Source organism: Bidens hawaiensis, unplaced genomic scaffold (assembly GCF_021521415.1).
Source record: "Bidens hawaiensis isolate Kalapana, Puna unplaced genomic scaffold, B.hawaiensis_p1.1 tig00009161_1, whole genome shotgun sequence".
NCBI classification, from domain to species: Eukaryota; Viridiplantae; Streptophyta; class Magnoliopsida; order Asterales; family Asteraceae; genus Bidens; species Bidens hawaiensis.
This window is the reverse complement of record NW_027491675.1, coordinates 116401-143884: the sequence shown is the minus strand read 5'-3', so window position 1 is coordinate 143884 and position 27484 is coordinate 116401. Positions and strand designations below refer to the sequence as shown.

Below are 27484 nucleotides of genomic sequence, written 5' to 3'. Positions count from 1 at the left end.
TTAGGGGTTTCATTTATATATATTATAGATTTTTGTTTTTTGCTATGTTGAAAACATAATCTACCTTTCAACATTATCTGGTTTTAGTTATGTTGAAAACATTTTATGGTTTTGTTTTTCATGGATGACTTATTATTAATATTTTCAATGATAATAATTTATTTTTAAGTTATTCCTAATGTTTTGGAATATTTTTGGACTTTTTATTTTACCTGGGTCGTCACCCGCGCTTGTTTCTTCCAATGTTCTCCACACGACAAAACTTAAATTTTTTAACATAATAAAATATAACGCGTACTTTTGGAATTTTTGAACTAAAATAACGTTATTTCATTAGTTATAATATTTAGTATCAGCTTAAAATAGTCGGGTGCCACAACCATAAAAAGGGGGGGTCAGACATGAAGCGTCAAATAACTAGGGATTATTTAAATTCCTTCACATGTAGAGTTGGACAAAATGTTAAGAAAATATTGGAAGCCATGAGAATGATCAAAGTCAAAGGCCATTGAATGTGCCACAAAAACTTGAAATATTAAGGGTACGTCTGGCAAAGCTAACTGGTGGCCGGCAGCTGTTAGCTGTAGCTTTTAGATATATTTAGTTGTTCGGTGGAGTAGCTGGAGCTTTTAATAAAACTAGCTGGGTGTCTGCGCAATGCAGTGGGGTAGGCACGCAACTTGCCATCAACCACATAATCATTTTCGGTACATGATTCATCTGATGACAGTGCACAAATAACCCGGATGTAGACGTATAATTATTGAAAAGGCAGTATGCATGTAACCATTGGTGAAAATCAAGAAGCAAAATTGAAGCATACAATAATTTCAAATAGATAATTTTTAAACATGTTTTGATCCGAATCCCATTCCGACCCGACACTGTTCTAATCTGAAACTTGTTTTGACATGACCCCTTTTGACTCAAAACCGTACCAACACGAACCGAACTAAATTAACCCTTTTTGTATCGGCTCGTTCCGACTCTAATTTGGTCTTACACATAACCCGAGGTCACCTGACTCGACTTGTTGCCGATCCTAACTGGTAATCACATAATATGTTAAATTTTTAAAGATAAAGAAGTATAGCAACGCCATACTCAAATTAAAGAAAAATAAAATTCTCGTTTTTATGATGTATTTTAAAAAAGGAATGTTGGTTTTAAATAATCACATGCTCTATTGGCAAATAACAGTCTCAACTTTAAACTTGACTGGTGGCGGTCCCAACTAAAAGGGTATTTGTTTTTAAAGGACCACGACTAACGGATGTTAACTCTATTAGTGATTTGCTAACGGGGACCTTCTTCTCCAACTGCGTCACGCCGGAAACTGCAACTCGCCTCCATTCTTCCTAATATCGTTGCACTGTCTCATCCCCTTCAAAACACATCGGAAATTAGAAAATGATCATCTTCTTCCATGGTCAATCCCTAGATACTAAACCCGATCTTATTTTCAAAAATTCGAAATCAATGTTATATAATTTACAAAATAAACATAGGGCTTTTGTTAAGAGGATTAAAGCGAGTCGAATGATGTGTCAATTACCTCGAATGGTACACGATTGACGAGGATGGACTTTGCCGGAGACAACGAATGTGGCACGTCAATTAGGTTTCGAATGAGAGAGAGAGACGGTGTAACGATATTAGGGAGAATGGAGGTGAGCTGAAGGTTTTTGGTAGGTTTCCAGCGTGATGCGGTCGGAGAAGAAGGCCCACGTCAACAAATCACTAACGGAGTTACATCCGTTAGTCACGGTCCGTTAAAAAACAAGTGCCCCTTTATTTGGGTCACTATCAGTAAAGTAAAAAAGTTGGGACTGTTATTTGCCAATATGACATAGTTGAGATTATTTAAAACCAACATTTCTTAAAAAAAATATTAGCGTGTAAAAAAATTATGGTCTTTTAAAAAGTCATGAGGCTAGTTTGTTTTGAATAAGGGTTAAATGTATAACTACTATATAAATTAACAAAAGCTTATGGAAGTTCAAGCACCAAATTTGTAAAATTTTAAATACTAAAAGCTTGTAGTTTTTCTCAACGCTACAAGTACGAGCGTTCAAATATAGAATTTTTTCTCCTAACTTAAAAGCTTCAATCTCCCTCAACCAAATAAAGTTTTTTATTGAGTAGGAGCTTTTTTCTTTTAAAGCTTTAAACTAGAAACTCTAAAAGCTCGATATCAAAATACCTCGAATCGAATGTTACTAAAAGTTTCAATTAATATGTAGAATCTACAAATTCCGATTACACAAAATTAAATTTTAGGTGCTAATGTGTTTAAACAATGTGATATTCAGAATCTGTAAAGGTATGCTTCAAATATGTAAATCTGAGTGAGGCCTTGGTGACATAAAACTAGCATACAATTGCATATATTTTAGTTTTGTTTATCAAGTTTATTAATTGAACAAAGAACAACTGGTAAGACTTAAGTATTGAAGGAGAGTGTAAAGATTAAACTGCAACATCTGCATATGAAGGGAATACACTTTCCACCTCAATAATATCTCCAACACTCACAATCTTCCCCTTGCTATCCTCACACACCAGCATCTGCCCAATGTAAACCTATACACCACCCATATTAATTTCTTTCTCAGACACACACAACACATAACACAGTGAGACCCAAAGGTGTTAGCCACTAACCCGTCCCCTATATTGGGTGGTCACGGTGTTCACTTCCAAGACTTTATATGAGCGGAATTTCATCATGGTTGCGGTAGGTTCACTTCCGTGTTTCCCGTCCTCTTGATTGATATTGGGTATCTGAATAATAGTAGTAATAGTAATAGTGATAATAACAGTAATGTTGAGGCCCAAGTAATTATGTGACAAAAAGAATTGCTGCAATACCTTACAGCGGGGGCAAAGCATGACGTTTTGAAAAGTCGAGTCATTGATTTTGATTTGTTTCCAGAGGTCCTCAGCAAATGATTCACAACCATTCACAAAGATGCTGCAATAAGGTTATTGAAAGTATATTACTAAAATAATGATATGCTTCTTTTTTAATAAAACATTTGAGAACGCTAAGTTAATGTGCTAAATGCGTACTTGGGTCTAAATCGGTTTATGCTTATCGGTTCCTTTAGTTGTTCATTTACAGCATCCAAAGAAGCCTGCAGGACTTAAGAGATTCATATTACAATTTACAACCAATTACGAATTTCAAAGGGTCTAAAGACATTTTTATCGCGTACTTATATGAGTGCTAACCTCGGAGATCAAATGGAAGGGGGAAAGATCTGTAAATTTCACGTTGAATCCGGATGCATAGTGAGGGTTAATGGGTCTAGTCTCCGATTCTTTACATAGAAAACAAATTAAACTAATCTCTCATGTCATGTAATGCATTGTATTATATTGTACAATGGTACAATACATTATTCAAAATAACTAATAATAATTTCTATGTATTGACAACAGAAAACCAGATCTATTTATAAAAGATAATAACAAAGCTAACCAACAATAATAATAACTATAACAGATAATAAACTTGACTAAGAGTTATATTGTACCTTCATTAAAGCGCACTAAGCGGCTTGGTTTTCCAAGGTAATCAGTGAACCATCTGGCAGCCTCGTCTCCCTCGTCCCAGGCCGAGCCTGACCATTCCCAAACCGAGACTCCATCAGACAGTAAACATGGTTTAGCCAGTGAGACCTTGAGCTCGGCCATCCCAGGAGCGCGTACCACTGACATTAGAACAAAATCGAGTGAACTCAACAACAATTCTTCTGCCCTTGTTGCGTATGTTTTTTATACATTGACCAAACAAATAACCTTTATTCTAGTAAACATGAAATACAAAATTTTGGCAGGAAGAAAAATATACCCAAGTAAGATGAGTTGTTTGGCTTCCAACCCAGAGAAAAGGCCTCAAGGGGCAGCTCCACTTGAACCATAGCGAGCTTTGGTTCGACCCTTTGGGTGCACCCTCGGCCTTTCGAGTTAATCACCATCCAATGCCGATCCCACACAAACCCTGTCACGTAACAACCTATAATGTAAGTGCGTTTGATAAATTTTCAATCACAACCTTAGCTCGTTTATTATTTATTAAGTATTTGATTTTTTTTTATATAAATGTATGATTATAATTTTTTGTACGATACAAAACATTTGTTATTTAACTATCGTTTTCATATGTGTAAATATAATAATAACTATTATGTAACAACATCTTGTTACGCACACACAAATATATAGGAGATGGTTCAAATAAAACCCCTAAGATACTTGAAAACGAAACTTGTGAAAATCATTTTTAAACACTAATTTTTTTTTTTACCTTTTCATCCTATTTGTATGTTACTAACTTTTACCAAAATAAAAAGGAAAAATAATAAATGTAGATTATGAAAATACTTATATGTAGCTTCTAACCTATATATATTTACCTTATATATACTTCGCAAAATACATATATGTACTCACACGATCCACATTGTTTTTAATTCTTTTTTATTTTAACAAAGACTATAACAACATATAAAAAAATGAAAATAAAAATCAATTCTAATTTCTTGCCTACACATCTTTCAGCTAACTTACATGTGTTTAGATTAGTTTTCATTAACCTAATCTGTTCATGTCTTTTTTATTATACACGATTTTATTTTTTATAATATAATTTTTCTCGAAACTGTAATTACTGTAGTTCAAAAGTGCATGTATGTGTACCAGATCTCACCCTTAAATAAGCATTACTTTTTAACCATTTTGTGTTATTTTAAAAGATAAAAAATGATTTGTTTATACAAAATAGGCATTTGTATTTAAAAAATACGAAGAAAAAAAAAATCAAAGGAGTTAGGCGTATAAATGATTAAAGGGTCAACTGTAATAAAAAAAAAAGGCCAACGAAAACAAACCGAATCAAATAGGGAGATCCATCCGAGAGGTTACCCGTAGGAGAAAGGGGCTGAGCTTCCGTCTTTTGTTCCATCTGCCATCTCTCAAGTGGCGAAATTAATGCACAAACATATTGATAATGTGTCATCCACTCATACTATAGTACTAGATAGCAAAAAGACAAAATTGACTTATCAACAATTTTTTTTTAATTTTATATTTATATAAAATTATGAGAGTGAACCCGTGTTCGATTCCCTGTTTTAGTATGTTTATGTTTTATTTTTTTAAATTGTTAGTTAATAGGACTTTTACCTAATCCTCACATGGCACTGAAGAGGTATGTACCCGCCTCAACACCGAGCGAGGCGGGTCAACCCACAAGATATAGACAAGAGTCTTGAAATCAAGACATTATGAAGGCACAAAGCCAAAACATATGCGCATGGCGCATATAACATATGCTCACGCATATCACATGCTCAGGCATCACATATGCTTACGCATATCACATATGCTCATGCATCACATGCTCACGCATATCACATATGCTCACGCATCACATATGCTCACGCATATCACATCTGCGCGTGGCACATCCGCGCGTGGCGCATATCACATGCTTGTGCATATCACATCTGCGCATGAAACATCTGCGCGTGAGAATAAAGAGAAGACCTCGCGCATCCTCAGGATAGGCGCGTATCACACATGCACATAATCAACCTCGTCCTTATCCAAATCAGGATTAGGGCAACCTTGATTGTGCACGTCAGACAACCTTCCAGAAGGTATCTTTTTAAGGAATAAGAATATGCTGATGTTGACAGCTGCCAGTGAAAGATGGACAACTCAGCAAAACCCATGTGCTACCACGTGATTATAACCAATGAAAAAGCACCAGGTGTCCCCAAGGACACGTGGCGCAAATCAATTGGAGGAGGCCAACAAGGCTGAGCCCAATCAGTGGAAACCCTAGCACTATAAATACCACATCAACTCCACAAGGAAGGGACACTCAATCACACTCAGTTACATCCAGTAACACAATCACACAGTATTCAGCTATATTAAGCAATACTCTCCAGATTTCCTTACTCTCATATTATTATCTTCTCCTACAAACACTTATTCTCACACCGGAGGGTTACCCCAAAGAGGACCCCTCTGTCCCTTTCTGAGGGATAAGTTTACGGTGCTGTTCATTTTGTAGGTGGAAGAATCAAGATCCCAGAGAACCATCGGTGGAATAGTATAATCACACCCGAGGAAAGTAGATCGTCTACCAGTAAGTCGATCCACGTCTCTTCATTGGCGCCATCCACTGTTACAACGGCAACAAGATCTCATCAGATCTATAAAAAAAAAAAAAACAAATTTTCACCATGGTTTCTGGTGCTCGTAACGTCGATCAAGTTCTGGAGGATATTGAACGTGAGGATGTTAATGAGGGACAGCAGTTTCTGAGGGTGCCGCGTGATTCTACTCGCACCACCAGTAACCGTCCCTTCATCACAACTCCTCATGGCCAGACTGAAACTCCTCCAGACGATCTCACGTTACAAAATCTTGCCGGCGCGAAACAAAAAGGACCAATGGGTCCGGAAGATGAAACAAATGACCCTAAAGAATGGCTCATAAACGAGCAACGGCGTCTAATGGACAAGTACAATGAGCTGGTCAAACAAAAAACACAAAGGCAAGCGTTTGATAAGCAAACTGTTCATGGAACAAGAAGGGGGCGCGCGCCGGAAGAGGGTCACTCTGTTCACACTGAACACGCTGAGTTTAGTGATGAAGAAGTGCACAGCGTCAGGAGGACGCGAGATACTCATGCAGGAGGCTCACAGCCCCGCGTGCAAATGAACATGGCGCCTGGAGCCAGAGCCGATCTGGATCTGCACGCACCGTACAGCCCACCAGTGAGAGGGCAAGTGGACGTAACCACACCGTACAGGCCAGCCATCTTAGTGAAACATTCAAAATTCACTGAGCGCATCGCGAAGGCCCCCATTCAGCACAAAACCAAGATGCCAAGTGGTTTGGGCAAATATGACGGCACAACAGATCCAGATGATTTCTTGCAAGGTTTTTACAACACGGGAAACCTAGAAAGCTGGACGATGCCAACATGGTGTCACATGTTTGCTCGATGCCTAACGGGCGCGGCTCGTGTCTGGTTCGAGAGCTTGCCTACTGGGCAAATCGATGGGTTCGAGGAACTTTTGGAAAAGTTCCAAGCTCACTTCGTACAACAGCGCAGACACACGCGCGACCCTGATGACATCATGCACTGCGTGCGCAGGAATGATGAAACGATTGAAGACTACATCACTCGTTTCAATCAGGAGTCTCTGGCAATCGGAGGCATCACTGAGCAACTATTGCGCGTGGCCTTTATACAAGGCGCGCGCAGTGATCAACTCCGCCGAGCTCTCGTAAGCAGAGATGGCATGCCCACCACTTGGGCTAAACTAATGGAAGCATCGCGAGTCTTCGCGAGAAATGAAAAACAAATTGCCCAAGATAGGGCAAGAGAAAGAGGGCATCAAGCTGAGACACTGCGCAGCAACGAAAGAAGGGGCAAACAGAACACTGTATGGTCCAGGTTGCAACCAACCAGTTTTTCTCCCGTAGAAAAACAGGCGCAACCAAGCTCACCTCAGCCCCAAAAAGACATTCGTAATCGCGGGGAAGGTGATAAGAGGGAAGGCGGCAGAGATCCTAGCAGACCTCTGCCAAGAATATGGACTCCCCTCACTAAAACACCTTCACAAGTGTTGAGCACTGAGAATGTCCAGTTCAAAAGCCCCAAGCCACTACACTACAAGGGACCGTCAAGCAGTGGCAAGTACTGTGAGTTTCACAAGTCCACAGGACACAACACTGATTCATGCCATCACTTGAAGGATGCAATTGAAAAGGATATGAAATCAGGCAAGCTGGCTCACCTGGTGAAAAACCAAAGACCAGAAAGTGAACAACCAGAAGGAGCCTCTGCCAGCAAAAAGTACAAAAGAATCTGTGTAGCCGAGGGAGGAACGCAAGGGCAAAGATCAAGAAAGAGAAGCGCGCAAATCCAAGGAGATTGGCGCGAGCAGCAAGTAATCTTCCCAAGAATCAGGGGAGGCCCTTCCATCAGCAGTCCTCTTGTAATCACTACACACATTGCTCATTACGAAGTGTCAAAAGTCCTGGTGGACACTGGCAGCGAATCAGACATCATGTATGAGCAATGTTTCAGGAAACTGGATCCGGCAGACCAAGCAAGGCTTGAAATTGTGAATGCACCAATCTCTGGTGTTTCAAATGAAATCATTCATCCCCTAGGTCAAATACAATTTGAACTAACCATGGGGGATGAGAAACACAAGCGAGCCGAAGTTGTTAACTTCTTGGTCTTGCCCACCACTTCTTGCCACAATATGATCTTGGGTAGGGGAACGATTGCCCAATTCAACGCCATACCGTCGCCAGCGCACGGCGCGTTGGGGTTCCCAACACCAACAGGTGTAACTTTTGTATACCGGGATCATTTGTGTGCAGTGACAAGTACTCCGCGGGAGGGGAGAATGAAACTTCCAATGGCAGACAACGCGCCAGAGGAATGGATTCTCAACCCAAAATTCCCGGAGCAGAAGATCACAATTGGCGCAACGATATCAGACGACACGAGGGTGAGAATAAAAAGATTGCTCACAGCATATATGTCGGTCTTCGCGTGGCAACATTCTGATATGACTGGGGTTCCGCGAGACCTGGCACAACATTCTCTCAACACGTTCAAGTCTGTAGAGCCAATTGCTCAAAAGAAGAGAGTCATGGGGGATGAGAAAGCGAGGGCCATGAATGAGCAGGTTGAGGATCTACTGCGCGCAAACATCATCCGCCCGATACGATACCAGACGTGGGTAGCCAATCCTGTGATGGTAAAGAAAAGTAACGGGTCGTGGAGGATGTGCATTGACTTCAAGGACCTCAACAAAGCGTGCCCAAAGGATTGTTACCCCCTCCCAAACATCGACGCAAAGGTGGACTCCGTGGCGCCATTCAAGCTAAAATGTTTCCTGGATGCCTACAAAGGCTATCACCAGATTCAAATGGCACCACAAGATGAGGACAAGACCGCCTTCAGAACCGACAAGGGTGTTTTTTGTTACACAAAAATGCCCTTTGGTTTGAAGAATGCGGGCGCCACCTACCAAAGACTTATGGATGCCGTTTTCAGCGAGCAAATTGGAAGAAACCTAGAAGTCTATGTGGATGATTTGGTGATCAAAAGCAGGGAGGAAAAACAAATGCTCAAAGACATCGAAGAAACCCTTGGGCGCCTAACGGAAGTTAACATGAAGCTCAATCCGAGCAAATGCACTTTCGGCGTACAAGAGGGAAAATTTCTAGGTGTAATGGTCACCAAGGATGGTTTCAAGGTGAATCCTGAGAAGGTGGAGGCCATCCTTGACATGCCTTCGCCATCCACCATGAAAGAAGTCCAGAAGCTGAATGGTAGATTGGTATCAATCAACAGGTTCCTAGCGAACCATGCAAGCAAATCTACCCCATTTGTCAATACATTGAGAAACTGCTTAAAGAAAAGCCAGTTCAAATGGACTCCTGAGGCCGAGCAAGCTTTCAGTGAGATTAAAGAATGTTTGATAAATCTGCCTGCGCTCACAGCTCCACTTCCTGGTGAAACTTTGACATTGTACCTATCAGCAGGAGAGCGCGCCATCGGCGCAGTATTGTTGGTGGATCGCAAGGGAATCCAAACGCCAATATACTATGTGAGTCGGGTGCTGACAGATCCTGAGACGCGCTACTCCATCATGGAAAAGTTAGTTTTGTCACTAACACACGCGTCGCGCAAGCTTCATAGATATTTCAATGGTCATCCCATTGAAGTACTGACTGGTTACAATATCCAGCAAGTCTTGCAGCGCCCCGCGCTCTCGGGAAGGCTGACAAAATGGGCCCTGGAATTAGGTGAACACACGATCGCCTATAAGCCCCGCCCAGCAATAAAAGGACAAGTCTTAGCTGATTTCATCGCGGAAATTCCAGAAGGAAAAATTGAAGAGGCTCAGCGCGAGGTAGACCCTCCGCGAGCCAATGATGAAGAAAATGTTTGGAGATTGTTCACTGAAGGAGCTTCAAACAATGAGGGGTCCGGCGCAGGCCTTAAACTGGTGGATCCCGAGAATCATGAATATACTTACGCCATCAGGTTGGACTTCAAGAGCACCAACAATGAGGCTGAGTATGAAGCCCTGCTAGCTGGCCTGCGCATCGCCCACAAATTCGGAGTTAAAAAGTTAGAGGCCCATGTTGATTCATACTTGGTAGCAGCACAGGTCAAAGGCCTTTATGATGCCAAGGAGAACACCATGCCTCTATATCTAGAGCAGGCGAAAAAGCTCATCGAGCAGTTTGACTGCTTCAGAATCATTCATATTCCGCGCAGTGAAAACAAATCTGCTGACGCGCTGAGCAAGATGGCATCAACCAGTTTCGATCACTTTGGCAAAGATGTCAGGGTAGAAGTAATGAGTAACCCGTCGGTGGTAGCGAAGTCTGTCCTTGTAACTCATACAACCCCTTCATCATGGATAACTCCAATAATGGAATTCTTGAAGGAGGGAAAGGTACCGGACAATCGCGCACAGGTGAGGAAGATAAGACACAAGTCGCAGAATTATGAACTGCTTGATGGCACATTATATCGACGCTCTTATCTTGGGCCGCTCATGAAATGTCTAGATGCTGAGGAAGCAAGCTATGTGATCAGAGAGATACACGAAGGAATCTGTGGAATACATGCTGGCCCGCGCATGGTGGTTGCCAAGGCAATGAGCGCAGGTTACTATTGGCCAGGCATGTACTTGGACGCTCTAAAAGAGATCCAAAAATGCAAAGCATGTCAGAGCTATGCGCCAAACACCATGCGGCCAAAGAACAACTTGATTCCAGTGACCTCCGCATGGCCTTTCCACAAATGGGCAATCGACATTGTGGGTCCCCTTCCGCAAGCGCAAGGGCGAGTAAAATTTTTGGTAGTGGCAGTAGACTATTTCACAAAATGGGTCGAAGCTATGAAGCAGTTTATTTGGAGCCACATCATATGCCGTTTTGGCTTGCCCATGGAAATTGTGAGCGATAACGGCAAACAATTCACTGACAGGAAGATATCCAACTGGCTCAAGGAATTGCGCATCAACCAAATCTTCACTTCGGTATACCACCCTCAGGGGAATGGCCAAGTGGAGCGCGCGAATCAAAGCTTGTTAAATGGGCTGAAGAAAAGGTTGGAGGGAGAATCCCATTCTTGGGTTGAAGAGCTACCTAATGTCCTGTGGGCACACAGGACATTAAGCAAAACTAGCAATGGCGAATCCCCGTTCAGCCTAACCTATGGAACGGAGGCAATGATTCCAGCAGAAATTGGATGCCCATCCCATAGAGTGCTCATGATGAACAAGATTGATAACGAGCGCGAAAGAAGGTTGGATCTCAACTTACTTGAAGGGCGCAGAGAGGCGGCTATCATCAGTGAAGCCAAGTACAAGAAAAAACTGGAAAAATATTACAATCAGAGCGTGAAAGAATGCCACTTCAAGAAGAATGATTTTGTCCTTCGAAACAATGAAGCTAGCCGCGCGATTCCCCCGGGAAAGATGTCCCCCAATTGGGAGGGACCTTATCAAGTCTTGGAAGAATTGGGAAAAGGCGCATATGCCTTAAAAGATTTGAATGGAAAGAAGATCCCGCGCGCATGGAACGCGGCACAGCTTAGAAGATGTTTCATGTAAAAATTGTCAAGTTTGTAATCAAGGCTTTTTAAGTCATTATGAATAATGATACGCGCTATCTTCTCTTAATGTGGATTCTATTACCTTTGGCATACATGTTTCACACTTCCCTTTATTAATTTTGAGCAATATGACAACATTGTATTGACATCAAAACAAAATAAAACGAAGTAAAACATACATGCGCGAGCTTCAAGCTCAAAAACGCGTTAACGAGTCTTAACTCTAAAACGTCAGGGCCTTAGCCCAATAATATGAGCCTTAGCTCAGGGCCTTAGCCCAATAATGTGAGCCTTAGCTCAAATCACTCACAACATCCATCCTACATGCTGCGCAGCCTGACCATAAAAATACCTAAACACAACTAAGGCAAAGCAAATGCCAAAACATAGTTGTTAAGGTCTCAGGTCGGGGTCGCGCATAAAATTGTAATGGATATCTGAGTAACACATACTGACACGTAAAGGCTAAAAAACTCATAATTCCATATAATGAATGCGCGGTAACGTCGCGCAAAAGAGGAATAATGAAAACGCCAAGGCACGTGTCAACATAATCAAGATATGGCAAAATCACTTACAATATGACAAGGATTAAGTATAATAATTTCCTTACAACCTTGTTCTTATTTCAACGTGCAAGCATATCTTATTTTCAACAAGCAAACATGCGATATAAAAAGATGAACAGGGAATGCGCAAGATGCAAAGAAGGGAAAAACAAAATTTCATTTCAAAGCATTGAAATTTACAAGTTTACAAGATGATGAGATACAAACTACAAATAAAAATAAAAAAAAAAACATGAAGGGCTTCTCAAGTCTCCACGTCGACGTCAGCCTCTTCATAATCCTCATCACCGCCCTCAGCATCTGGCGCAGCCTGCTCCTCGTCATCTCCAAACTGACCATAGTCAAGTTGTTCATCCTGAATGGAGTCTTCTAGCACAACAGTGTCAGGAGCGGATCCTTTGGCCACGCCAGAGCCGCTAGCAGGAGCAGCATTCCCCGCGCCATCATCGCCGCCACCAGCCCCTTCGCACTCGTCAAGTAATTTCTTTAGCGCGCCGAGGTCGGGCTGGTCAGCAAGCGCGGATATCTGCGAATCATATGGAAAAATATAAGTACAAAAAAGACTTGGAAAATAAGTCAGGGTAATATCATTAAGGATAAAATACCTGCCCAAGGATGGGAATAGGAGTATTCAAATACTTCTCCCCCATCGCGGCCATGTCCGCGCAGGCAACGTCGCTCTGATAAGGGTAGTCGGATGGGTTCTTCTTCAGCATCCCATATTCATAGCCATCCTTGAACCCTTCAGCTCGACCCACCAGGCGCGCGGCAGCGTTGCAATCCATCACAAGGGCCTGAAACTCGTCTGATTATTTCATCGCGTAAGCGCAACGAGTCATGCCCTGTGAGACTAGCCATTGGCGATCCTGCGCGAGGGAAGCAACAGACGTCTCAAGAGAAGGAACCTGAGAGTTTAACAACTCAACAGTTTCTTTAGCTTGTTTCGCCAAGGCTTCTTCTTTTTCCGCTCGCGCAAGGTCAAGTGCTTCCTGGCTAGACGCTGCCGTCGCCAGGGCTTCATCTTTTTCTACCTGCGCGGCCGCCAGCTCCTTCTTCAGGCGGGCAACCTCACTCTCCAGTGATGATTTGTCAGTTATAGACTGGACAAGAGCTTGGTCACGCGCCTCCGCGTCCAGCTCCAAGTCGCGCACTCTACGCGCGTACTTGGCAGCGTCCGCCTCGGCCGCCTGTAGCTTCTCCCTCGCAGCCTGTAGCTCATGACCGCGCTTCACGAAGACGGTGTTAGCACTTGCTCTGTTCTCACTGAGCTCTGCTTGGAGCTTCTCAGCTCTCTCTCGAGCATCAGAAAGATGCCAAGCAGACACTTTAGCCTCTTGCTTGGCTTCCGCAAGAGCATCACGTACCTTTATGTAATCATAGCGAAGCTCTTGGGAGGCAGCAAAGAAAGCCGACCCAGCAAACAGATGATCGTTGAGCAAGTCATCGCGAGCGCGGCCCTCCTGAAACCTCTTTTCAGCTGGAGGCACAGAATGAGCCCAGAATTCCGCATACACACCCATGGATTGAAATGAGCTGTCCTCAGTAATATTCCATCTAGGGCGGTAAATGTGATCGGCTTCCTGCAAACACAAAGTAATTATCTAAGTCATCAAAACACTAAGATGGAAGTCCGCGCAGCGGAGCAAAAACGAACCTATACCTGCGGGGATGAAGCAGAAAAGTTAGCGCCAGCCCCAAGAGAAGGCTCCGCCGCGAAACCTCGTGGCGCTGCAGGGCTGGCGCGGCCGCCGTCGGAGTCTTCAACTTCAAACTCCTCACCCTCCTCGGAAACATGCCTTTTCTCCTGCGACCTAGAACCAAATACAGTCTCGCGAGGAGGAGGTGAGGGAGGTCTTGACGCCGCCAGGTCGGCGCGTAAAACGGCCTCCTGCTCCTTAGTAATCCCGATGAGGGGAGATTCAGCACTTGCAGGAGCAGGAGCAGAACCAGCGGCGCTGGCACCGGCGCCAGGAGTGCCGCCAGCAGCTTGTACGCCAGCAATGACCTCTATGAAAAATCAACAAAAAGAAATGGTTCATGACTTGATCTAAAAGAAAAAAGTCAGAAAATAAAAGGGCAGTACATACATTGGCGCAACTCCGTTCGCGAGGCAAACATCGCCATGAAGTCCATTCTCCCCTTTTTGGAGGGTAAAACAGGGGACTTCGAAGCGACCTCCGGCGCAGGCTCGGCACCTTGTTGCGCCTGAGGTTGGTCCACCAGGGTCGCCGGCTCTACAAACATTTGAGTGAGCAAAGATTCATTAGTAATTCTATCAGAATCGCGCTCATAGAACCATAAAAGATAACCAAAGGATAAGCAAAGTATACCTGTGGAAGGCGCAACACCGCTTCCCTTTTCCGCCGCGCGAAGGGAGGAGGTAGTGGCACCATACCTCAAGTGGACAGGAGGTCTGCCCACTTTTTGAGGCAGAGAAGACAAGGAAAACTTGGTGGTATACACCTGGGTTTTCTCAGGTCCCTTCGCCTGAGTAGGAGGATCCTGAACAACAGGGGCATCATCTTTCTTCTGTTTCTTACTGGCCCCTGCGCCAGTTTTCCCCTTAGCTTTACGCTTTAGTTGGGGCGCTTCCTCCTCCTCCTCCTCTTCCGCGAGCTCCAGCTCGTAGTTTTCGAGCGCATCTACAATACATGCAACGGAAATGTTAGCCAAATTTGGTATTATAAAGGCATAAGCATTAGTACAAAGGCTTACCAGGCGCATCGCTCTCAAAGAGAAATCCCAGATCAACAGGGATGAACATGTCATCAAAGCGATCGGGGAAGCCAACCTCCCCAGCGCCCAGCGCGACGGAGCCACCCTCCATATGCTCATCATAGGCGGCGTGGATATACTCCTTGGTGACTGCACAAAACAAATCAAATGATATCAGCAAAACGAATTATATTCGCGCAGAAGTAAGGCAATGAGATTAACTTACACAAGCCGTCAACATGGATAACGGGCTCAGTCACGCTGTCGGCCCACCTCCTGCTCATACCAACCCCCACCAGCGCCTCCTCACAAATTTTCTTGGCGGGGGATGGTTCAGCGATCAACTTATCAACCCAGGCGCCAGTTGGGTTCTTGAGGACACCCACATCCGCAGGCGCAGAAGAGATCGCGCGCATGGTCATGCGGATGGGGATCACACCAGCCCTGATGTAGAAAAATCTCTCAGACCAGTCATGAAGGCTCTTGAATGAAACAGTGCAGCACTTCACCTTCTGACTGCGAGGAATGAAGGAAAACCAAGAATCTTGGATCTTGGGCTTATAAAAAAACTGAAAGCGCCGAGGGGTGGGCTCCTCGCGCTGGGATTTGCACATGAACTCAAAATGAGTCATGCGCACGAGTCCAAACGGATGGACTTGGGATATATGAATCCCATAAAATTTAAGCACCGCACCCACAAACCTTGTCATCGGGAGACGAAGGTTGCAATGGGTGAAAAAATGGCTATAAAGGGATATATAGCCGGTGGGCGGGTCCGCCGCCGTCTGCCCGGCCGCCGGCAGCATGCAGCCAAACTCAGGGAGAAAACCCTGAGAGGCGATAAGGCTGTCAAAATCAGCCTGCCTCAGTTTGCAGGGGATTTCATCCCACTTCTTCACTGCCTTGGTCTTCCCTACATCCTCCGATGAGGCCTCAGCAGCTTTCTTCCCCTTGCCGGTCTTCTTCAACGTAGACATTACTAAGGATTTAACACGGCGATGGATAGGGGAGATTGTGTTGTCTGAACTATCAGACATACAACGGTAAAAACGAACGGAGGATGCTTCTAAAGGAACAGAGATCTGGAAGCAGAAGACGGTAATCGGAATAGAATGAAAGAAAGAAAAAGCTCTGAACAAACAAGAAGATGAAGGATAAAAAACTCAAAGGGGCTGGCTTTTATAGGCCCAGGAGAGAGAAAAAGTGGTGCTGATCGGATTTCACGCGCCCCCACTCGCAGGTGTAAGCCAATGCGAGCGCCACACGTGTCCCTGACACTGTGTGAGGGGACACGAAAAGAAACTATACAGCTGCCACCAGAGTTCACGCGCCACCACTCGCAGGTACGGACCAACGCGAGCGCGACACGTGTTCCTGACACTATGTGAGGGGACATGAAAGGCAACTGTAGCACCTCGAGCACACGAAAGGTCTGACACGTCTCCATCACGTACATAGATGATTCGTTTCAACCAAAAGGATAGAATTTCGCGCAACGACGAGTAATAAGAAGAAAAAGACAAAACCCTATTAAAAGAGCAAACTATTAAGTCTAATATCTATCTTACCTCGCTCACGCGAGACAAGAAACACATTAGACTGGGGGGGCTTGAAGAGGTATGTACCCGCCTCAACACCGAGCGAGGCGGGTCAACCCACAAGATATAGACAAGAGTCTTGAAATCAAGACATTATGAAGGCACAAAGCCAAAACCTATGCGCATGGCGCATATAACATATGCTCATGCATCACATGCTCAGGCATCACATATGCTCACGCATATCACATGCTCAGGCATCACATATGCTCACGCATATCACATATGCTCATGCATCACATGCTCACGCATATCACATATGCTCACGCATATCACATCTGCGCGTGGCACATCCGCGCGTGGCGCATATCACATGCTTGTGCATATCACATCTGCGCATGAAACATCTGCGCGTGAGAATAAAGAGAAGACCTCGCGCATCCTCAGGATAGGCGCGTATCACACATGCACATAATCAACCTCGTCCTTATCCAAATCAGGATTAGGGCAACCTTGATTGTGCACGTCAGACAACCTTCCAGAATGTATCTTTTTAAGGAATAAGAATATGCTGATGTTGACAGCTGCCAGTGAAAGGTGGACAACTCAGCAAAACCCATGTGCTACCACGTGATTATAACCAATGAAAAAGCACCAGGTGTCCCCAAGGACACGTGGCGCAAATCAATTGGAGGAGGCCAACAAGGCTGAGCCCAATCAGTGGAAACCCTAGCACTATAAATACCACATCAACTCCACAAGGAAGGGACACTCAATCACACTCAGTTACATCCAGTAACACAATCACACAGTATTCAGCTATATTAAGCAATACTCTCCAGATTTCCTTACTCTCATATTATTATCTTCTCCTACAAACACTTATTCTCACACCGGAGGGTTACCCCAAAGAGGACCCCTCTGTCCCTTTCTGAGGGGTAAGTTTACGGTGCTGTTTATTTTGTAGGTGGAAGAATCAAGATCCCAGAGAACCATCGGTGGAATAGTATAATCACACCCGAGGAAAGTAGATCGTCTACCAGTAAGTCGATCCACGTCTCTTCAGGCACATTGCAACATATATATGAGACAGAAGAAAGATTATGGAATAATCTCCAACTACGTATGGATTATCGAATAATCTCCAAGTGTATGATTTCAAATTTTATGTATATGGAGTGGAGCAATTGAAAAGTATGAAACCAGAAATGAATTTATACAAATGAATCAATAGCTTTAAACAAATAACGCATATGTAACACAAATGAATCAACAAGCAAGAGTATGAAGCAAACTCATAATAGACACGAAAGAGAAATTCTGATGCGCAAAACCCGTTTGAACGTAAGAACAAAAACAACTCAACCCATGCACACCCCTAAATCCAATGGTGGAATAAGCTCGACAGCATATCACGAAATCTTGGTACCATGTGCTACGACGCTGCAGTAACTCATGCCATACTCCCAGGAAAAGCTTGAACGGGCTTCAACTCATTCTCAAAAATAGGATAGAGCATCTATTAACTCATATTTCTTTTTCTATTGTTTCAATTGTAATTTCACTTTATCCGTAGTAGGACAAGCTCGGACACATTTAGTACACCTTCGGGGGAAAAAATCTCAATAGGCTCAAGATCAGCCTCATGAAAACTTTATATTCCCTGAGGAGGTACCTTTTGAGAGGCCTATGCCTCCAAAGAAATTGTCCCTTTTTTAGTCAATGTTGAATCGATGACAAGAATTGAGGCCTCGCAATCACTATTTTATCTCACACCTTTGAAAGAATTTCTTTTTCGTATTTATAATAAAACAAAAGGATTAGCTATTTTCCCATAGAAATATATTTGTTCAACTATGAGTCAGACTCAATAAAGTTTGATCAATCCTTCTTCCCCAAGCTCACGTTATGGAAGAAGGAGCCGAGATGAAGGGAAATTGGTCACATTAAAATTATCTTTTTAGGATTTGTAAATTTATAGCAAAAGGAATATCCATCGATTTAAAATATCATGAGGTATTGCATTCGATATCGTTATCCCCCCCCCTCGGTTGAGTTTCACAATATTTGAATCTTGTTCAAGCCCCAAGCAAATAATTTGGAGGATTGACGTTCTCTCTCTCATGAGTTTCGCATTGAATCTTGTTAAGCCCCAGACAAATAATTTGCATGATTGTCGTTCTCTCTCCCTCTCTCTCTCTCTCTGATGAGTTTCACATTGAATCTTATTTAAGCCCCAAACAAATAATTTGAATTTGAATGATTGACGCTCTCTCTCTCTCTCTTGTAGAGCTAATATCCTATATTAGTATTAGGATTATATATGTCTTTCAGTTTACTTTTAGTCAGTGTATTACGTACTCAGTACGTTTATTTTGTATGGTAAATTTATTTTGTATGGTAAATATAAACTTTGGAGAAATTGGGACCCTACGAAAGAGTCACTTTTACTCATTTCTTCACACACAAAACATAAAAGACATAACTCCTGAAAATAAAACATCTTTCTAAGAACTTGTTCTCTCTTTTGTGTTAGCAAACTAAAATCCAAGATCCGATTGTTGTTAGTGATTTCCGCTAACTAACAATACGGATTGATCCGAGTAAAGTTGTGAGATCCATTATATAGGACCTGCATCTCTCTCTCTCTCTCTCCAGTTTATAAATTTGAGTACACAATCACCAAAACTACCTGAAAAGTATGATTGTGATAATTTAGAAGATTGATTGTCATGAAATTGGGATGTGAACATTATTATTATTAATATTATTTTAGGTTTATGTATGAAAAGACGACTTTATCCTTGACTCTCTAATTTTTAACGGTCAAACAAACACCGACTTAAAGGGTGTTTGGGATTTCTTATTTTTAAATTCATAAGTTACAAGATTTCTTTGTAACTTATTAAAATTCATGCATTAAGTAACAGTTTTTAACTTCTTTTCAATATAATAATTATTATAAGTTATAAAAATAAGAAATCCCAACTAGAAGTATATCTATCCTACTAATTTGGTGCCCTAGATACTAAAAAATCCCATTGGGGATTGAAAATCAACAAGAGTGAAGTGAAGGAGAAGGAGAAGGAGAAGGAGAAGGAGAAGGAGAAGGAGATGGAATGGTGGGTTTCTATTCCAAAGGTGGAACTGCATGCCCACCTCAATGGCTCCATTAGAAACTCAACTCTACTGTATGTATCTTCTTCTCTTCTCTTCTCTTCATTTCTTTCTTCTTTTTGTTTCATCAATTGCCAACAGAGAACTTGCTAGAGAATTGGGTGAAAAGGGCACAATCGTCTTCTCTGATTTTGAGCATGTTATCAGGAAAAGTATGCCTTCATCTCCACTTCTTTTATTTATTTTTCTAATAATTTCTTTTCTTTACTCATGTTGTTGTATGCAACCAAAATTAGATGACCCGACACTACGCCAAGTCTTCAAGCTGTTTGATCTTATCCATGTTGTTACCACCGACCACAAAACCATTACAAGAATCACCAAAGAAGTATGCTAATTTCTATCTTGATATTATTTTGTCATGATGCACAATTATCTCCTTTGTTTTTTGTAGGTAGTTGAAGATTTTGCAGCTGAAAATGTGGTTTATTTGGAGTTAAGAACAACTCCAAAGGTACTTCCACATTCCAACTTTTTCTAAATTAATAAATAAAAATATGATTTTGTTACTGTATATGCCTGGCCTGTAAACAAATCAAAACGAACACGAACACTTAAACAAATCGATTTTCTTGTTCATTTCGTGTGTCGTGTTCGTTGGTGTTTGTACGTCAATGTCATAAACAAACGGTTCAAGAACACAAACGAACACCAACTAAAAGTAAAGGTGAAATATCGTCATCTTTACACTTACATCCAAGTATCCAACATTTTAAAACTAAACAAAGTTATCAAACTGATTTAAAATTGAACTTAAGCTTTATAAAATTTGAACATCAAATCGACTTTAAATTTATATTAGTAATAAATAAATTTGAATGGACATGCTTAAAGAAATGGACTTAAGTGAAGAGATATAAACGAACGAAGTACGAACATAAGTGAATGAATGCTCACGAACATAAATGAGCGAACGGAACATGACATGTGTTCATGTTTGTTCATTTGAATAAGTGAACAAAAAATTGTGTTCGTGTTCATTCCTTTATTAAATGAACGAACATAAACGAACTTCTCGCAGAACGGTTCACGAACAGTTCACTAGGCCTACGTGCTAGCATAGAACATGAAAACATGTTGGATAAATATCACCAAAAGAAAATTGAACTTGTTTATAAAATGGCAAAATGACATTAAATTCAAATAATTTTCAATTACAAACATGAATTATTTTTTTTTTATTTTTAACATGTCAAATGTGCTAAGCAAAATGTGAAAATGATTTGACCTTTTAAAGGTAACGGTTCAAAATGATTTATAGTCATCCAAGGTGCATTGATTTAACAACAAGCCCCGAAGTCACTTTATTTAAAAAGTTATATTATTTCTGTAATCATATTAATTCACCACATAAGTTGCATATAAAGTTAAAAAAGATTCATTTTGACCCGCGTAAAATAACAAATTTTGACCCATTACTCAGCCTATGCACCTCTAAATGTATATACAGTTACATTTTATCATGGATTCCTTATTTAGTTATCTAAAGAAATGGATAAAGTTTTCAGATTTGATCTAATTAAAGTATTTATAGAGGAATGATTCAATCGGTATGAGCAAGCAGTCCTACATGGAAGCTGTTATTGATGGTTTAAGATCTGCGAGTAGTAGTAATCTTGACATCAATTTTTCTTGTGGTGATTTTGAAAAATTTTCAAAATTTAAAACCGAAAAGAAGATAATTGTTAGACTTCTACTTAGCATTGATCGCCGTGAGTCTACTGCATCTGCAATGGAAACCGTAAGTTTTTAGAATGTCATTTTTAAATTATTACAAGATTTTAGTCCTACAAGTTGCTGTTTTGACCCATTTATGTTCAAATGGGCGATTTGGATTTATTTTGGGTTCAAACCGAACCAAAAACCAACGACCACTGTTCGGTTTTGGACTTTTCAGTTTTACCGTTTGGGTTAGATAGTTTTGGTTGGACAAAAAAGAGTTGCTCAAATAATTAATTTAAGCCTAAATCTTTTTTGTTAATTCATAGTTAATTGATCATTATACGTTTAGGCTGAAATATTTGGGCAACACTATTTATTAAATTCTTATAAATTACTTAAAATTCAAGTTTAAAAATAAAACTCATAGAATCGGTTCGTCTTTTTCTATTTTTCATGCAAAACTGAAAAGTTCTGTTTTTACAAAAACACAAAACCAAACTGCCGGTTTCTGTTTGGGTTCGGTTATAATGGTTTGGTGTTTCGTAGATTTGGTTTATGTTTTATTTCTATCAGGTTAAATATGTTGAACGGGCTGAAAATCATCCAAACTTTATATATAATGTATAAAATCTTTTAAACCATTTTATTCAGTAAATAAGATTATTATTTGAATTTTATGGTTTTTGTAACCATATATGACACACTAGGTTTATATAAAAATTAATTGGCCAAAAATCGCATAACGTCAACCTAACTTCACCAAAGACCTGTTTGGCCCTTGTCCAATAATTAATTTAATTATGTTTAAAAACCCGGAAACTTGTTTTAGGTTAATCTTGCTTTGGAAATGAAGGGTATGGGTGTTATTGGAATTGATCTTTCAGGCAATCCGACTGTCGGTGAATGGTAAAAATCAAAACTTTAATCTGTTTGCCATTTCGGTTAATGTGATTTGTTTTAGTAATTCTGAAATACGTTTAAATTATTTTGAATTTTTTTAGGGCAACGTTTCTTCCGGCTTTGAAGTTTGCTAGAGAACAAGGTCTTTCGGTTACACTTCACTGTGGCGAGGTCCTCTCTTAAACAAATAAACTAAATTGTTTTATTTCATTATTTAGATTATTAATGTAATAAGAGTTTCTGTAGTTATATTTAACACACAAGTTATTATAATAGCGACCCCTTTCAACCTGTACTGGCATAGTGGTTTTAGGTACCTAATTCAGTTGAAATTCAATCAATGCTCGATTTTCTTCCTGGTAGAATTGGGCACGCGTGTTGCTTTCAAGATGAAGAATGGAGAAAATTAAAATCTTACAAAATACCGGTAGATTTATGTTCTTATATCTATTTTAATGATATGTTTATATATTTAGCGGTTTTTATAAGTATTTTCTTTTGCATACAGGTTGAAATATGTTTAACGTCCAATATACGAACCGAGACGATCTCTTCCGTAGATGTTCATCATTTTGGTTAGTTGTTCTTTCTCAAGATTTAAATTAGAAAATGGCAATTTTACCCCCTTTACCCCTTGACTTGAGAATAAATGATGTTTTTGTTTACAGCCAATCTTTACAAGGAAAACCATCCCATTGTTCTTTGCACGGATGACTCGGGGGTATTCTCGACAAGTCTTTCAAACGAATATGCTCTTGTATCTTCTGCTTTTGGTTAGTATTATTACTACTATTTACCAGTATCATGTCATGTGACATATTGGATGCATAATTTAATGAATGATAAGTGATTTGATGTTGTCTTTAATGTGTTGAAGGTCTTGGGAAGATGGAGTTGTTTGAACTAGCCAGAAAAGCTGTTGATTTCATATTTGCTGGAAATGAGGTAAAGAAGGAACTAATGAGAGTGTATGAATCTGCTGCTAGGACACTATAGCACAATTACTATTGATGTTGCTATACATTTATGTTGACCATATTTTATTTCTATTTTGACCTTAGAAATTGCTATTATCCAAAAGGGTATGAACAAATATCTTGAATCTAAACGTAAGTCACTTCATTATAATTATTTAACTGCATAAAATCTCATTATGTTCAACTATTTTGAGTGAATACACCAGTAAAACTATTAAGCACAAGAAAAAAATAAATCATGATTTCTATATGTGATGAGGTGTCAATTCTTGATACAAACACAAAATTTAGCAAAAAGTATTTTGGGTTGATGTGTTTAAATCGTTTAATATAAATGTAGGTCATATAACCTATTTGACAAGTTTAAATAAATAGGTAAAATAAGTTATGATTATGTTCAAATGCTTTTAAATCTCTATCCTTAATCACAATATACACGAAAAAAAACATCTATATCTATACTCTAATAAAAAATTACAATTTTTGTCACTTGTCACTCTCACATTAAAACTCATTATTTTTAACAAATTTATAATAGTAAAATAATATTTACCATTTCCTAAAATTTATGTTTCAAAATTTGTTAATTTAATATTTAGTTCCTATTTTTTTTTAAATATTTGATATTTATAATAATCTTTTACTTTAAATTTTTTTTTAAAGACTATTGTACAACGACTGTGTATTAATAGTGTTTAATTGGTTTATAGTTTCTTTATATCGATGATTTATTAGATATTGTGTTTTCAAAAACTACCCGTATAATAGACGGGTCTTAAACGAGTATGTTAATATAACTAGTACCACACTATATAAAGGTTATATTTAAAAAATACAATTTAATTTTATTTTATATTGTGTACAAAATCACTTACAAAAGCTAAAGAAGAGGCCTATAGCGTACCAAAGCAAAACTATGACTGATGAACAACTTCTATTGCATATTAGCATTAATTTTATTTTAATTTCTGTGATTATTGTTGTGACAATAGATTTACCAACCAAAAGTGTTCTTTTATCTTTCCCACCATGGATAAAGACCTAAAAACTACCACTAATGACCACCATTTATGTCAATTAAAAACCATTGCATTAGAACCAAATGCATATGCTCCATCTAGCTGCTAGACTGCCAGTTGCCACCAGCATGTTCTCAAAAAACAAGGGCGGAGATGCAGCGCCTCTGGCTGAAATAGGGACACATGGCACAATGGGTAACCTTTTGATGAAGGAGATTGAGTATTACAAGAGGCTCGAGTCAAACATTGGCGGTGATCGTCTTAAGAACCATGGCGGCACTAGTGACACAAACTTTGACAGTGGTGGTTCAAGATTTTGGAGCGGTTTCGGATTCTTTGAAACCAAATGGCAGAAGAATAAGTTTTTGCCAAGGATTTGTATAATGATGGACGCCACCGAGGGCCACCACAACCACCGCCAGGCAAACAAGATTCCCGGGTTCAGTTACCACAATCTTGAAGGCTGAAGCTGACACTAAGCGAAGCAATATAAGATCCGGTAAAAAAAATTAAAGCAGCAAGATACATTGTAGATCATATCATTACTGTACAAGTGACTTTTATACTGTAATAATCCACAATATATATCCATCATTGATCATAACTCTCTTTTCTGTAAATAGATTGCTTATGATTAAAGGATTAAGCCTATATATGGGCAACCAAAATTCGTTAAACGAAATGCAACACGAAAGAACAATAAACCTAATTAGTTACTACCAATGCAAAGCAAAACAACAATTTAATTTAAAGTTATTAATTAAAAAAAAAAGTATCACCAGACCTAGTGATGGTGATTTTGACATCGTACCATGAAAGAGCATACACGTACGGTTTCACTCCTCTCTATTTCGGTAACTTCTCTTCTACTTCATTCCAAACATCAACGTTATTAGGAAACTTGTTCTTCATCGTCTCAATAACCTCTTTCGCTTCAACAACTTTTGAACCATTCACAAGCCCTTCAACGAGTAACTTCATAGTCGAAAAATTAGGATACCAATCTTTCTCCATACTTTTCTTGCACATATCCAACGCAGCTTCAAAATCACCGCTTTTACAAAGATAATGAGCCAAAGTGAAGTAACACTCGCTTTCCGGTTTAAATCCTCCGTTAATCGTCTTCTTAAACAACTCTTTCGCCTCGTTCAACTTCCCCTCCCTGCAAAACCCATGAATCAAATGACTGTAAGTAACCGCATTCAGCTTCATACCCCTCGACTGCATCCCGTCAAGTAACGCCTTTGCTTCCACCGTCCTCTTAAGCTTACACAAACTCTGAATCCTAATATTATACGTCCCGATCCCGATATGCACATCATGCTTCTTCATCATCTCCAACACTCTCCCCACATCATAAAACTTCCCCTCCTTATAAAACCCCGCGATCATCAACCCAAACGTCGTCGCATTCGGCCGACAGTTCTTCCTCACCATCTCCGCCGTCACCGAATAACACGAACTCGCTGACCCCGACTCACAAAACGCCTTGATCACCGTATTATAACTATCAACATTCATCTCCACCCCATACTTCCCGGGAAAATCAAGATACACCCGTTTCACCTCGTCGTACTCCTTCGCCGCAAGGCACGAAAACAACATCGCGTTCAACGACCGCACGTTCCGACCGACACCCAGTTGAGGCATTTTATCAAACAGTTGGTGGGCATCGTTCAAAAGCCCAGCCTGACCAAAATAAACGATGGCATTCGATACAAACCGCTCGGTTTTCAAATCGGGTCGAGTCTTAAACAGCTCATCAACGAAATCACGGATACCCTGGTAGTAATTCAAGTGGGTGAGTTTGGAAATGGCGAGTGAGAATGCGACTCGGTCGAGGTGTAAGTCGGGTGTCAAGGAAGCTGCACGGCAGATATCGATGATGCGTTCTGGGTTTTTCTCGGATTTTAAGAGGGAAAGAGCGGCTCTTGACTTCTGTTTGCTGGTAAGAGGAGTGGTGGAATCAGGGTTCAGGATTGATGAGAAATGGCGGTGGGTTTGGATTAGGGTTTGGCGAATGAATCGGAATCTGGTGATGGAATTGGAAGCCATTGGTGTTCAACAATTGAATTGAATTCAAGGTTAGAGTGTTGGATTAATGGATTTAGATTGGAGTTGGGGTTAGGGTTTGGGTTTGGGTTTGAATTTGGGGATTAGGGTTTTGAGTGGTTTTTACAACTAGGTCCTTTCATTTCTACATTTTAGCACAGCATAAATGAGTCGAGCCTGTGTGGGTTTGAGATCGGGCTCGAAATTAAACGAGGCATCTCGGTTCAGCTCAAGCTTAAGGTTAAACAAGTCTAAGAGCAAGCCAACAAACCTAGAGACGAGCTGAGTCGAGCTTGGCTCGGTTACAAAAACGAGTCGGCTTGGCTCGGAACGTTTCAAATCAAATTTTTTAGCTAGCTTTATTCAAGCGAACTATGAGCCGCAAACTTAAGATATAAGACCTTTTGTTCGTATGATATTCTTGAATTTTTGTTAAAACAAAAACAAGCTTTTTCAGTAGATTGTAAGATATGTAACAACAATATTTAAATTTCAAGACTATAGATTTTTATGTTATGATTAATATGATTGAAGAAATAATTTTAAGACTTCATGAATTAAGTGTATCTACGTACCAATGTAAAAAATTTATCTCCTCACCTACACCTTCTAGCGTATGATACGCCAACCACCTAGGATACTTTTGGCATAACTCAAAAGGGGTTGCGCATTGGGTTTCCCCAGCTTGGCTTGGCGTATAGTACATCTATTTCATCTAATAGATACGCATTGGCTTTGATGGTTTTAACACTTACAAAGCCATACCAACATGTCAAACACTCAACAAACGCATGTATGACATGGTTTAAACTTTAAACATACTTTTAACAATTTATTACCCGAAAAGGACTTTATGCATGCAGTCATACCCGGAACTGGCCCGGTCAAAACCCACCCAACCCTACCTAAACCCCGAAAAAAGCCTAGTGAAATGCCTGACTGTACCCGGAACCGGTTCCTACCCGACCCAGTGCTGACTTATGTTGACCATACTCGGAACCGGTCCTACCCAGTTCCGGGTTAAAAAAAACCGATTTGTGCACCTCTAGAGTAGAGGTGTACAAAACCGGTATTAAAACCAAACCGAACCGGTTTTGGTCAACAACTGGTCAAAACCGGTTTGACTCAAACCGGTTCGGTTTATAAACCGTTTCGAAACAAGATAGGCCGACCTGGTCATGTTGATTCGGTT

The 27484-nt window shown here is 40.6% G+C and overlaps 3 protein-coding genes and 1 pseudogene across 3 annotated transcripts in view; 2 read left to right on the top strand and 2 right to left on the bottom strand.

Moving 5' to 3' along the window:
• LOC143531452 (N6-mAMP deaminase-like) overlaps positions 1 to 23248 on the top strand; it is a 92462-nt gene extending 69214 nt beyond the window's left edge. The window contains exons 2-12 of the mRNA XM_077026746.1: positions 19590 to 19696; positions 19764 to 19834; positions 19919 to 20010; positions 20077 to 20136; positions 21217 to 21423; positions 22174 to 22250; positions 22346 to 22415; positions 22558 to 22671; positions 22753 to 22819; positions 22913 to 23017; positions 23122 to 23248. Coding sequence (XP_076882861.1) covers positions 19620 to 19696; positions 19764 to 19834; positions 19919 to 20010; positions 20077 to 20136; positions 21217 to 21423; positions 22174 to 22250; positions 22346 to 22415; positions 22558 to 22671; positions 22753 to 22819; positions 22913 to 23017; positions 23122 to 23240 — 1059 coding nt within the window. The 5' untranslated portion in view covers positions 19590 to 19619 and the 3' untranslated portion in view covers positions 23241 to 23248. The remainder of the gene's footprint in view (positions 1 to 19589; positions 19697 to 19763; positions 19835 to 19918; positions 20011 to 20076; positions 20137 to 21216; positions 21424 to 22173; positions 22251 to 22345; positions 22416 to 22557; positions 22672 to 22752; positions 22820 to 22912; positions 23018 to 23121) is intronic.
• LOC143531425 (uncharacterized) lies at positions 2470 to 13037 on the bottom strand. Its single transcript, XM_077026727.1, has 10 exons — positions 13007 to 13037; positions 8529 to 8570; positions 4930 to 4950; positions 3857 to 4006; positions 3540 to 3716; positions 3235 to 3323; positions 3073 to 3137; positions 2872 to 2974; positions 2665 to 2784; positions 2470 to 2583 (listed from the first exon to the last, which is right to left on the bottom strand). Exons 1-10 carry the CDS (start codon positions 13035 to 13037, stop codon positions 2470 to 2472), a joined length of 912 nt encoding a protein of 303 aa, XP_076882842.1.
• A 1075-nt stretch (positions 23249 to 24323) lies between the features above and the next one.
• On the top strand, positions 24324 to 24707 carry LOC143531439 (uncharacterized). The gene has a single exon (XM_077026737.1). It carries the CDS (start codon positions 24324 to 24326, stop codon positions 24705 to 24707), a length of 384 nt encoding a protein of 127 aa, XP_076882852.1.
• Positions 24708 to 24828: 121 nt separating this feature from the next.
• On the bottom strand, positions 24829 to 26295 carry LOC143531437 (pentatricopeptide repeat-containing protein At1g11630, mitochondrial pseudogene; annotated as a pseudogene).
• Between the last annotated feature and the right edge of the window lie 1189 nt (positions 26296 to 27484).

Bases quoted from the DNA above. Each gene is read 5' to 3' on its own strand.
- LOC143531425 (XM_077026727.1), bottom strand. From the start codon at position 13,037: ATGGATTGCAACGCTGCCGCGCGCCTGGTGG. The intron at 8,571-13,006 runs GTCGAGCTGAAG...ATATGCTGTGAG, and splicing joins CGCTGCCGCGCGCCTGGTGG to CAATCTTTTTATTCTCACCC. The intron at 3,717-3,856 runs GTATATTTTTCT...TTCTAATGTCAG, and splicing joins AAACAACTCATCTTACTTGG to TGGTACGCGCTCCTGGGATG.
- LOC143531439 (XM_077026737.1), top strand. From the start codon at position 24,324: ATGCATATGCTCCATCTAGCTGCTAGACTGCCAGTTGCCACCAGCATG.